At 38.1% G+C, this 14237-nt stretch overlaps 1 protein-coding gene across 3 annotated transcripts in view; it reads right to left on the reverse strand.

Annotated features, from left to right (window-relative positions):
- Nucleotides 1–14237, reverse strand: part of sm (heterogeneous nuclear ribonucleoprotein L) — a 406278-nt gene that overhangs the window by 81327 nt on the left and 310714 nt on the right. For all 3 annotated transcript variants that reach the window (XM_028183615.2, XM_028183596.2, XM_089737982.1), the window contains exon 5: nucleotides 6134–6185. In XM_028183615.2, the coding sequence (XP_028039416.1) occupies nucleotides 6134–6185 (52 nt within the window). The remainder of the gene's footprint in view (nucleotides 1–6133; nucleotides 6186–14237) is intronic.

Consider the following 14237-nt stretch of genomic DNA (forward strand, 5'->3'; position numbering starts at 1 on the left):
TGCATACTAACTAACTATGGTAAGCTTAGGTCACTTTTTTTTTATTGCTTAGATGTGTTGACGAGCTCACAGCCCACCTGGTGTTAAGTGGTTACTGGAGCCCATTGACATCTACAACGTAAATGCGCCACACACCTTGAGATATAGTTCTAAGGTCTCAGTATTGTCACAACGGCTGCCCCACCCTTCAAACCGAAACGCATTACTGCTTCACGGCAGAAATAGGCGGGGCGGTGGTACCTACCCGTGCGGACTCACAAGAGGTCCTACCACCAGTAATTACGCAAATTATAATTTTGCGGGTTTGATTTTTATTACACGATGTTATTCCTTCACCGTGGAAGTCAATCGTGAACAATTGTTAAGTACGTATTTCATTAGAAAAATCGGTACCCGCCTGCGGGATTCGGACACCGGTGCATCGCTCGATACGAATGCACCGGACGTCTTATCATTTAGGCCACGACGACTATATAAAACTGACTTTTACGCTGACGGCCTCAAATAGTAGATCAGGCTAGATCATCGAACGCGGTTCATTCGTGCGAGACTGCTTCACATGGGAACAGGAATTTCGCTTCATTGCGACGATAATCAGAGGTCATCTGGTATAATTAGTTCATAGCAGTATAGTAGCATAGCATAGTAGGCAGCGGCTTGGCTCTGCCCCTGGCATTGCTGAAGTCCATGGGCGACGTTAACCACTCACCATCAGGTGGCCGTATGCTCGTCTGCCTACAAGGGCAATAAAAAAAATAATAGCAGGGAAATTCTTAAATCAGCAAACACTAACTTATGTACATACATATTGTATGGTATCGTTACAATCCACGGTGGATAATTAATTACCATGCATATTTATCTGAAGGAAATATGTTTTTTTTATTTTTTTATTGCTTAGACATGTGGACGAGCTCACAGCCCACCTGGTGTTAAGTAGTAACTGGAGCCCATTGACATCTACAATGTAAATGCGCCATCCACCTTGCGATATAACTTCTTAGCTCTCAGTATAGTTACAACGGCTACCCCATCCTTCAAACCGAAACGCATTACTGCTTCACGGCAGAAATAGGCGGGGTGGTGGTACCTGCCCGTGCGGGCTCACAATAGGTCCTACCACCAGTAATTACGCAAATTATAATTTTGCGGGTTTGATTTTTATTACATGATGTTATTCCTTCACCGTGGAAGTCAATCATGAACATTTGTTAAGTACGTATTTCATTAGAAAAATTGGTACCCACCTGCGGGATTCGAACATCGGTGCATCGCTAGATACCTACAAATGCACAGGACGTTTTATCCTTTAAGCCACGACGACTTCGAATATATTTTATATTCTTCTGTTATATATTCTTAATGTCCCTAAAAATCCAACGTAAGGTGCATAACGTTCTGCGAGAGCACCATCTCGCAGAAGGAGGCGGCAGGGCGAGTGAGGCAAAGCTCTCCTCGCTACGCAGTAATCCGCCGCCGCCGAGCAGGGGGTCCGGACCGGGGTCCCGTCCGTAACCCGGCCCCCTAAGAGCTTCGGGCTCCACCCGCTTTGTGCGGGGAGGAACCTAGGCGTGGGGCGGCGTGGTAGGCCGCGTTCCCCCGACCGCTCTATGGGATGGTGTAGCGCGGCGCCATCAATGCGGGCTCTTGGCTTTGTCGACTGAGGGAACCGGCGGTCGTGTCGATGGGGGCCGCCGGTCCGGCGTCCGGGGGACGGCGGGTAGGATGTAACATGCTCTGCGTAAACCCTGTCCCGCCGTCTCAATAGCTCCGACTGGATTCTCGCCGGGTCCGGGGTAGGACGCCGGCTGTGAGCGGCAGGAGTTTTTAGTGAGGTTCAACTACCACATACCACATACCTACATAATTTATTTTAATAATATAATCTGAATCTCGGCAATATAATATATATATATATATATATATATATATAATCTGAATCTCGGAAACGGCTCCAACGATTTGTATAAAATTTAGTATACAGGGGATTTCGGGGGCGATAAATCGATCTAGCTACGATTTATTTTCAGAAAATGTTGTTTCGTTCGTGTTTTCAATTCTCAACTTTATCGATAATCAACTTTATGACTCTTCCCGACATCTATTGGCGAATAATAATACTATTTTTCTAATTGAGGGCAACTAACCGCTTTAAAGACACAACAAGATGGCGTTATAAAAAAAAACCGGTCATCATCTAGTTTTACTTACACTGGGCCAATAATACTTTGTCTGCTATCCAAGAAGCTGTCTTTGGACAAATCATTATCGTTCCCTTATTATTATTCATTTACCCATTTTATAAACCTCCATTAAATTCGGACAGCGTTCCCAGCTGCGACTACAATGAGTGTTTAACGACAGAAACATTTCACCTCGCCGAGCGGAAATTGCAAATCTCTCTGGCGCTTTGTTGGAAGTAAAACCTTCTCAGGACTCTAAGTCGTCGTTTGGCGTTTTCTCTCATTTTAAATATTAAAGTTTAATTTGTTAGGTTTTTTTGTTTCAGGTCAAACCTTTATTAAATGTTAATTTTCTATTTTCGGTCGTAGGAGAATTGTGATTATAGGACGAACGATGTTACAAGTTCAAATTCGTAATTATTTATTTCAAAATTGAATGTATTGAAATAAATTAATAGGCAAATTAATTAATAGGGTAGGTACCACCACCCCGTCTATTTCTGCCGCGAAGCAGTAATACGCTTCGGTTTGAAAGGTATAGTAGCCGTTGTGATTATACTGAGACCTTAGAACTTATATCTCAAGGTGGTTGGCGCATTTACGTTGTAGCTGTCTATGGGCTCCAGCAATCACTTAACGCCAGGTGGGCTGTGAGCTCGTCCACCCATCTATGTTCATTGCTGAGCATCGTAATGAGCCCACCTGTGACTTGTAGCCCACTCATGTCGGTCAGTGGCACAGTGAAGTGCCTAGCTCAGTTTCGTGTCCAGATACCCGGACAGCCAGATGGTAGACCAGATGGTAGGCAGCGGCTTGGCTCTGTCCCTGGCATTGCTGAAGTCCATGGGCGACGGTAACCACTCATCATCAGGTGGGCTGTGTGCTCGTCTATCTGCAAGGGCAATAAAAAAAAAAAGCAACACTGTTGGTGGGAGTAATGGCAGTAGTGGGGACGTAACATAATAAAAAAGGCGGTGGTCTGAAAAAACGGCAGAAAAAGCTCGCTACACTAGCACATATCTAAAGATTGTACAAGTGTTACAAATAAAGCAATACAGAATTAAGTGAACTATTGCAATCTGTGTATTTATTTCCTGGCTTTCGAAACTGAAATAAACGCACTGTTATACGGGATACTATGAACTTCTTTTTAAAAAAAACTAAATTATAATTCACACTGGATTTAATAAAAAGTGATAGGCGCGAGCGCGGCGAAGGATGGAGACGAACTGATTGAGTGAGTGGGGCTTGTAATGAGGTATGGTGTGGATAAGGTTACGGGAGAGCTGATGCAGCAGGAATACGGTAGGGTCTGCATATCTACGGTACCGAAGTCCGGATATAACAGCACGAAAATATATAATATAATATAATATATAATATATCCATATTTTAATAGAGTGGGTAGTTGGCATTTATCAAACACCTGAGATCCGTTGTACTGACCGTTGTACTGAGACCTTAGAACTCATATCTCAAGAGGGGTGGCGGCATTTAGGTTGTAGATGTCTATGGGCTTCTGTACTTAACACCTTCATTACTTAACACCAGGTGGGCTGTGAGCTCGTCCACCCGCCTACGCAATAAATGTATAAAAACCATACGTACACATACATATTATATGTATTAATGCCCCTGAAGAGGTTAACCAGGATAAGAAAAGCTCCAATTGTACTCATTTGAAATGAAAAGAAAGATATTTCAGTCATGAATAACAATTGCTAATAACAAATAATATCATAAAACTTAATAATTCCGAAAGACAATTCCAGTGGTTTCAGAAACCGTTCCAACACTCGCCCGCTCTAGGTGAATTACTCTTTGTACAGTCGCAGGGAAATTCTTAAACTTATATTTACTTATCTATACATATAAATAAAATTGGAGTGTCTGTTTGTAATATTGAAATAACCGCTTTTTACTTAATGCATATATGAATTATTCAATTAATTAATGCATTTCGGTTTGAAGGGTGGGGCAGTCGTTGTAACTATACTGAGACCTTTGAACTTATATCTCAAGGTGGGTGGCGCATTTACGTTGTACATGTCTATGGGCTCCAGTAACCACTTAACACCAGGTGGGCTGTGAGCTCGTCCACCCATGTAAGAAAGAAAAAAAAAAGAATATATATACGGTACATACCTACACCAAAATAATTTTTTTTACGATTTTTGTCTGTTTGTCTGTCTGTCTGTCTGTCTGTTTGTTCCGGCTAATCTCTGGAACGGCTAGACCGATTTTGACGAGATTTCACTAATAGGTAGCTAATGATATAAGGAGTAACTTAGACAACTTTTTTAAGGCTAGCTTCGCTCCGCGGTATCACCCGCTCTACGAAAATAATCGCGGGTAACATCGCGTGACTCAGCTATTAATAATAAAATTTAATGTTTCCGAAGCGAAGCGAGGGCGGGTCGCTAGTTTATAAATATATATATATTTTATAAAACAAAGCGAGTTCTTCTGTCAACTTTTAAAAGACTTTCTGTATTGCCGTCCTAGGGTTGTCAACATTGAATACTTAATATGAATATATCTGATATTAAAATAGTATTTGTTAATGTTATTTGATTGTCTCTGTCAGCACAGCAGTTAGCGCCCCTGACTGCTGCTTACCACATCGGGCTATTGTTTGTACGAACAACGAGGTTTATTTATTCTGCGTCTGGTATTAAATATCTATATACATTTAAAAAATATTTAAGCTAATAGAATACATAGGACCCTAGTTTGTGGCGAAGTTGAAAGAGACATCATTTTAAATAATGAGTAGAAGCTCACAGCTCATATATTTTTGATACAAAAAAAATATTATCTACTTTATTTTCGCAAAACTTTTTTCTGTATAATAGGAGCTCATTATAAAATAGCTTAAATTAAAGATCCTATAAAAAAAATAATCAGAGCAACGTCGAATCGACTTTACGTAAAACATATAAAGGATTTCTAATACGTTCATTTGAAAGTGATAGATTAGTAAAATCAAAAGTTAGTTTGCAGATTAAAATCAAGCTTAATTTATAAATTTACCGAAAATCGCCAACCATACGGATGTCTTTCAAGTCGAGACGGCGTCGCGCGCGTCGTGACCGGCGGTAACCGGTTTAATCCGGTTTTGAATGTGAAAAGAGACTCTCGGAAGAGCCGTCTTTTGTTGTAAAAAAACTTGAAACTTTCACAAAAACTAGATATTTCGTCATCTTTGATCAATTTAATTCGTTTTAACTCGCGTCAAATGATTCATAGGTGTGATTATTTTACATCTAACAGCAACCAGGATAAACAATTATGTTACATCAAGAAAGATTTCACAACGCATATGTATGTTTAAATTTCGAAAAATGTAAGCTAGAGTCGCAAAAAAAAATGTTGAGAGTAAAATTTATATTTCTTCTATTAGCAACAGACGGAAAGAAAAAAATCTATTAAATAAAATGGTTAGTTATAATATTTTCCTATTAAAAAAAACTAGAAGTGAAACACCTTATTATAATGGAAGAAGCCGAGAGCTCAATGTGAGTTCAAAAATATTATCATCGATCATGACCAATTTGTTTCTGACGGTACGTAAATTCATAGAATTTACAGATCTATAAAAAAATAGACAAGACTTTTTTATTAAATAATTTTATTAAACCAACTTACATAATTGTAAATGGAGGTGTTATATTAGCAGTTCATATGGTCTATATATTGTTTACCCGGTATACCCTTCTATCGATTTCGAGACAGGGGTAAATAATACCCAATTATTTTGGCGTGACGAATGTTATAAATACCCTTCAAACGGGAGCACATGATTGCTTCGCGGCATCAATACGCAGGCTGGGCATTATAGAGTCGATGATGATTATTTTTGAAACTATACATAGAGCTCTCGCATCAAACATTGTAAGCAAATATACAACGAAAAATATTTCTGATGCATTCATTATATAAAAACTTACATGTGTAGTCCCAGCTCTCCTGGTCGTTTTTGAAGACATTCAATTTTTCGGGCTGTAAAAAGTAAATGTACAATCGTTAATTCGCATTATATTTTCAGTAAAAATACAGTCTAGTTTTTGGTCTATAATAAATTCATAATTCGTTAAGCCTTGGGTCAGACAGGGGGACGAATGCGGAGACTGGGGGTGAACGTATAGTACGCACTGATAGGGGGTCCCTTAAACCTAGGGTAGGGAGCGGCTTGGCTCTGCCCCTGGCATTGCTGACGTCCATGGACGACGATAACCACTCACCATCAAATGGGCCGTATGCTCATCTGCCAACAAAACCTATACCAAGGGTCGTAAGTCCACTGGCAATCTTACGATACTGATACCCGTGTGACGGATCTTGAGGGAAAATACTTTGCTATCGATTAATACGACATTTTCTTCCGTATGACCGTGTATTTAGCACATTTACAATATTAACTTACGAAAAACTAAAAACTACAACCGGTTCGCTTCACATATTATTTGACAAGTGTTTTTTCTTAAGACCGTGTTGCCAGACTCATTGCACAAAAGTTACGTTCCGTGACAGCCCGTACGGTGAATCCAAGGATTGCTTGGTGGGACACAGCGAGCCACCACAAATAGGATTGCTTCAACCTTAAACGCATAATATTTTCGCGGTAGAAATTTTCGTATAGTACAGATCGTGGTACGTGCTCACAGAAGTTGCCTTTCAAAAGCGCAAAATTTACATAAACTGCGAATTTGATTTAAAGACCGAATCTTAGTTCCAAAAGTTTTAGTTTAGTACTTATAGGGCAGGGCTTCTCAAACTTATTTTGTCTACTGCCAAGTTTGAGAATATTTTTTTTAGCGCCCCCATTTTTTCACCTAATTAAAAATCACTATAGCGAGAGCTCAGTCGGTGTCTAAGTGTCATATCCTAAATTAAATTACAAATCGCCTCCCAAGCCTCTACACAACGCCTCCATTTTTTTCTGGGTCTCTTAACGCCCCCCTTTAAGCCTGCAGTGCCCACCAGGGGGGCGTTATCGCCCACTTTGGGAAAGGCTGTTATAGGGCATCACGCGAGTCCACGCGGGTGGGTACCAACTAAAATACCGCAAGCTCGTCCACTCATCAAAGCATTAAAAAAAGAAAGATTTTATTTAAAAAAAAAAAAGGAACAATCTAGAACAAAAGTTTCAGTACGCGCTCGTTCTAATATATCGCTTACGGTTGTCTGAGCGCTGGCCGTTACAGCGGCCACAGTCTCCGGTACACCAGTAGCTCAATTTTACATTACTTTTTTTTGAAAATAAATTTAGTGGAAATTTTAAATCACTTTTAGCTTTCTCTGTTACATTACTGTACTGTATAATATTATTATTGACTATGTTACCGCAGTTTCGTGGTTGGTTGAAATGAACGTGAAACCAAAATACATATTAACAGGTATCCATGTTTTGGAGCATGGAAGATCATCAATCATAGTGCTATTGGAGTACAAAGTCGACACCAAAGTCCTTTCCAATAAAAGATGTATTTATAATATATTCAAAACCTTTTACATGTTGCAAAATAAACGAATTAAAAAAAAACATTTTCAATATGGCTTCCTACGAATGAAACAACTGAATTGGCTCAACTGTGTAGACAGTTGGCAGGGGAACACGCGCGTATGCCCATATACTTACTTACGCATGCGAAATATTTTTATGATCTTATCTATTTTATTTAACGTTACGATTTACGATCACTGAGCGCAGTGGCAGTCTAGAGAATTGAATGGAGATTGGCTTATTCCGGGGGCAAGATTCGTTCCGGTTCGCTGAAGAACATTGAATGCAATACAGTGTTTAAATTGTAAAATTTGTATGGTACTTAATCATCTATTTGTTTCTAACGATAATGGGTAATCGAGATGACAGCATATCTAGTTACAGGAAAACCAGAGACTTCAAACCGGGGATGTCGCCAACGATCTTGCATCGTGAGATCCAAGTCTTCATGAAATTCCGAGACACTCATAAAATTACGAACATATAAGTTAACTATTCATAAACTAATGAAAGTATATAAAGAGAGTGAAGTGAGACTTCACGCGAGGTCATTGACCGCACACGACACGTGATTATGCATTGTAACCTTGTAGGTTAGTTTTGCCAGGGCTGACGCGTCCTTGAAACCGGAATAAATTACTGGTTCGCGACAAAAATATGCAGGACGATTATATAACTTATATAACACGGACCTACAATAGTCAGCTGATGGGATGTAAACGAGTATCGCGTTATATTTCATTAAAATTACACTTCCTAGTCTTCTTAATCGAATGCTATTGGCAGAGAAGCAGTCGTGGCTGTCCATGGACAGAGACGCATCTCGTCGCTTACAAGGAAATCGCACGTAGGGCGACACGGTGCTTTTCAATCAATGTTTAATTAACACCACAATCGAAGCAATAGGAGATTTATTGAAGTGAAACTTCTAATGCGACTTCCAACAAGGTTGCGTTAAACGTTTAACGCTCCTAGGGAGGGGGAATAGAAAGAGACAGAGCGAGAGTGAATGCGTGGCACTTGAACGCATGCGAGTAGTATACCTGTTACAGGCCAGCGCGAGCGTTAGCAACGAGTAGCGTCCAATATTTTAATGAAGTACTTAAAAATAAATATAATAAAAATGTTGAAGCTGTCGCATCTCTTATATACAGCATTCCCTATTACCAGAGCAATCTGATTTAAGGATGAAAAATGAAGAAAACCACAACACTACACATCGAAACAGAAGTTTCACATCATTCACGTGCACTAAGTCTTTTTTTTATTTTTTATTGCCTAGATGTGTGGACGAGCTCACAGCCCACCTGGTGTTAAGTGGTTACTGGAGCCCATAGACATCTACAATGTAAATGCGCCACACACCTTGAGATATAGTTCTAAGGTCTCAGTATAGTCACAACGGCTACCCCGTCCTTCAAACCGAAACGCATTACTGCTTCACGGCAGAAATAGGCGGGGCGGTGGTACCTACCCGTGCGGACTCACAAGAGGTCCTACCACCAGTAATTACGCAAATTATAATTTTGCGGGTTTGATTTTTATTGCACGATGTTATTCCTTCACTGTGGAAGTCAGTCGTGAACATTTGCTGAGTACGTATTTCATTAGAAAAATTGGTACCCGCCTGCGGGATTCGAACACCGGTGCATCGCTCAACACGAATGCACCGGACGTCTTATCCTTTAGGCCACGACGACTTCAAGTTACACGCGCACAGTTTGTTTTTTGCACGGTTATAACTCTTTTTATTTCTTCGCCTTTTTTGGAGGTAACATTAATTATAACGTCACAGACTATCCCCCTCTCAACATGTCCTGCGTTCCGGATCACGCATCATAAAAAGCTGCGTTCTTTATACGCCACAATGACTCTTACGTATAATCATTTAAGGTGCATATTCCCTTTCCGAGTACTTCGGTAACAGCTACCTTACATACACCCGTTGTATGTATATACATCTTTCTATATCGCCACCCTTAATGTATAATGAACACGAAAACCGATTACCCAATGCCAATCACAGCATCATCTTCAATGATCCCCCCGATCGACGTTTCATCTCGAAACGTTTACAAACATTTACATTTGATCCACGTACATATATCTCTCTGAATGTAAACAAATCGATTATGTATCTCATTACAAATTATTGTTTACGTAAGCATCGCATAGATTTTATTTTTTATTTTTATTGAACCAATATTACTTTAGACGTGAATTTGTTTGGTTTTTTTAAACGTTCGAATATTTAATGTTTCCGAGTTCATTGCGGGTTTAATTTACATTACTAATTGACTTTTTGGCGGGAACGCGAGGAGTGAAGTTGTGTGATTTGTTTTATTTTGTCTATTTAGTGTTTCTTCAGGTTTAAATATGTAATAATAACGGTGGTTTATTAACTGTTTAATATCTGAGAAAGTGCACAAATCTGGGAAAAATAAACAAAGCCGTTGGACGTAACTTCTCGAGATCCTCCAAAAAGTCCGCTATAAAAATCTCAGTAAACGACCACCGTTTTACTGAGATTATATTTCATCTCATATCATTTCATTTAATTTCACCCCAGTTGATTAATGTCTCATTTAATCATCTTCACTTCATTTCATTTCACTCCATATTATCATTTTTCATACCTAAAAATAAGAATATAAAAATGAAAATAAGACATGACTTAAAGGTCTTAGTTACCAGGTCATAAAATCCCACAGAACATTACTAATTCTGTGGATATATATATATATATAGGTATAAGTGACGTGTCAAATATGGTAGTGTGTGTAATGTTTTTTTTATTTTTATTGAATGTACTTTTACGCATAATTAAAAAAATATGAACATACAACTGCACTCCTGTATATTCTTATTAAGTGAGAGAAATTTCATACTCCTCCGTCCGCGCAATTTTCATAAAAAGGGGTACAATGTTTTTGCTTCACATATTAATATTAAATAGTATATAAAACTACATACTTATTTGCAACCTATTTGTGTGTGCCTGGCATTTATGTTTTCCAACAAAGCTTATAGGTACATTACGCTCGTCTGTCGACAATTTGGATTTACCATTTACTTGATTATTTCCCAATTACCTATTTAGATTAACAGCACAAGTAATCACTTGTCCGTTTTGGAATCATAAATTTAAGCTACGATGCATACATCGTAGAGGACCCGCTACGCTACGTAGACATTACTACGAGCGCTACGCAGATTTATCGTAGCCTAGGTACGCCGTAGACAAATAAATGCTACTGAGGTTGTAATGGTAAGACTGAGGGTCTCCGAATAAGTCTTTGATATGAGATTTACGGTTTTAATATAATTACAGCTTTATCGTTTTTAAATGAATGACCATTGGGAGCATGTAAACAGCAGAGGGAGAACGTATTGAGTGGCAACTTTTTAAATTAATAGAAAATGAAAACGTGACGATCAAGGACAATAAAAATCAAAATCAAAAATAAAATAAAAATCGAACCTGCTATTGCGTTCTAACTTGTGGTGGGGCTTATTGTGAGCACATGCACTGTAAGGTTTGTTGTAAAATAATAAAATTTGTTAATGTAAAGGTAATTTTCGGATTGCCTAATAGCAACACTGTTGGTGGGAGCAATTACAGTAGTGGGGATGTGACATAATAAAAAAGGCGGTAGTCTGAAAAAACGAGACAGAAATCAGTGTATTCGGTAGTGAACAGATGTCTAAAGATTGTAAAAGTGGAGTTACCAATTAAGCAATACAGAATTGAGTAGTCTACTGCAGTCTGTGTATTATTTCCTGACTGTTTGAAGTGGAGTTCTACAGTAATTTCATCCTCTTATGCTTGAAATACTGGCTCAATCACTATTGCGATAGCGATAAGACTTAGCCTAGGACGGGCAGTTCGTCTTATGAAAGCAGGAAAAATAAATTAACTACATTAATCAATCCCATGTCAGAGCGTCAAACGTAAATCAATGTAATAATTTTGTGTGGGTATTTTTCTGTGTAAATGTATTTTCTTCGATTTTCAAGAGTCGTACTTATCTGAGACTTTCGCATCGTGAAGGTTTTACTTTTTTTTTTTTTTTTTAAATAAATAAAGATTTACTAACAATCACGCCACGTTAACTGGTCCCGTGATAAGTTCGTAAAGAACTTGTGTTACAGGTACCAGATAACGGAAATAAATGTAAGATTTTTATTATACACATACATATATTTAATATACATCCATAACCCTGGAAAAGACATTTATATTTATCATACAAATATCTTCCCTTGGCGGGACTCGAACCCGCGACCCCCTTGTGTAGTGACCATGTCACTTACCACTACACCAGACGGCCGTTGAAAAAACAACGTGAAGGTGAAAACCATTCAAGCAAACTGCTAGTCCTCGAGATACTATTATTAGTTTGCTCAGTTCGAGATGAAACGTAAAAGGTCTTAAAACAATATTTTTGAGAGAAAAATAGACGGTAGTTAGGAGAATATTCAAGTGTGGACATAACAACACCTTGAGCCATCCGCGATCACGAAAATTGTATAGTACTCGAAGCATTGGAAATATTAGAGAATAACAGTGAACAAGTGGAAGATTCAAAACCTTACAAATAGTTTGAATTTTTTATTTATTGCTTAGATGGGTGGACGAGCTCACAGCCCACCTGGTGTTAAGTGGTTACCGGAGCCGATAGACATCCACAACGTAAATGCGCCACCCACCTTGAGAATAAGGTTTCAAGTATAGTTACAACGGCTGCCCCACCCTTCAAACCGAAACGCATTACTGCTTCACGGCAGGAATAGGCAGAGTGGTGGTACCCACCCGCTCCACCAGTAATTACGCAAATTATAATTTTGCGGGTTTCATTTTTATTACACGATGTTATTCCTTCACCGTGGAAGTCAATCGTGAACATTTGTTGAGTACGTATTTTATTAGAAAAATTGGTACCCGCCTGAGATTCAAACACCGGTGCATCGCTCAACACAAATGCATCGGACGTCTTATCCGTTAGGCCACGACGACTTTAAAATAATTAATTCGATAGAGTAAGTTAATAGAGTAGGTAGAGTATATAAAAGAAGTCCACTGGTTTCGTAATATTTATTTATAATACGTGAAGCAAAAACTTTGTATCCCTTTTTACGAAAATTGCGCGGACGGAGGAGTATGAAATTTTCCACACTTATAGAGAATATAGAGAAGAAGTGCACAATGCTAATTTTTTTTTTAAATAATGCATAAAAGATACATTAAATCAATAAAGAAAACATTACACATACTACATATCATGTATTTGACGCACACACGCATGCATACTATTTATTGTCAAACTTTTGTTCTTGACGTCTATTTTTTTAAGTGATTTTATGACCTGGTAACTAGGACCTTTAAGTCATGTCTTATTTTAGTTTATATTCTTATTTTTATGAAAAATGATAATATGGAGTGAAATGAAATGAAAATGATTAATTTGAGACGTTAATCAACTGGGATGAAATTAAATGAAATGAGATGATATGGAATGAAATATAATCTTAGTAAAATGGTGGTCATTTACTAAGATTTTTCAGTGGACTTTTTGGAGGATCCCGAGAAGTTGCGTCCAGCGGCTTTGTTTCATTTTCCCACATTTGTGCACTTTCACAGATATTAAACAGTTAATAAACCACCGTTATTACACATTTAAACCTGAAGAAACACTAAATAGACAAAATAAAACAAATCACACAACTTCACTCCTCGCGTTCCCGCCAAAAAGTCCTCTCTTGACGTCTATTGTCAAATTGAGAATAGATTAAATATTGTTTGTCTTTATTAATATTTTTTATAGAGTAGCCTTGGCGAAATTTGTAATTATAGAAGTATAAAATACAATCATAATAGTGTACAAACTTACAATTCCAATTAATTATAGTCGAATTTCGATTACTGCGGGATCTCTAGTATTTATTTAAAGTTCGTACACATACAGGAACTTTTTACATTTAGTAGACATCAACAGTTCGAGAAATACCGATTTAATTCTTTAACGGGTAATGTATTACACAAAATTCCCGAGCAATGTAATGCGAACTCCATGTTAAAGAGGTCGTGTTTACTTGACGGACTTTTTGGCGGGTACGCGAGGAGTGAAGTTGTGTGATTTGTTTTATTTTGTCTGTTTACTGTTTCTTTAGGTTTAAATGTGTAATAACGGTGGTTTATTAACTGTTTAGTATTTGTGAAAGTGCACAAATGTGGGAAAATGAAACAAAGCCGCTGAACCTAACTTATCGGCATCCTCCAAATCGTCCACTGAAAAAGTCTCAGTAAATGACCACCATTTAACTAAAATTATACTTCATCCCATATCATATCATCTCATTTCATTTCATTTCGTTTTCATTTCATTTCATGCCGTGTTTCATATTAATCAATATAATTTCATTACATAATATAATTTTTTATATAAAAGTTATCATTAAAATTAAAATAAGACTTGACCTAAAAGGTCTTAGTTACCAGGTCATAAAATCCCTTAAAAAAAAGTTTACTTGACGGATTGGCATGCTTT

Source organism: Bombyx mandarina, chromosome 24 (assembly GCF_030267445.1).
Source record: "Bombyx mandarina strain Sakado chromosome 24, ASM3026744v2".
Taxonomy (NCBI): domain Eukaryota; kingdom Metazoa; phylum Arthropoda; class Insecta; order Lepidoptera; family Bombycidae; genus Bombyx; species Bombyx mandarina.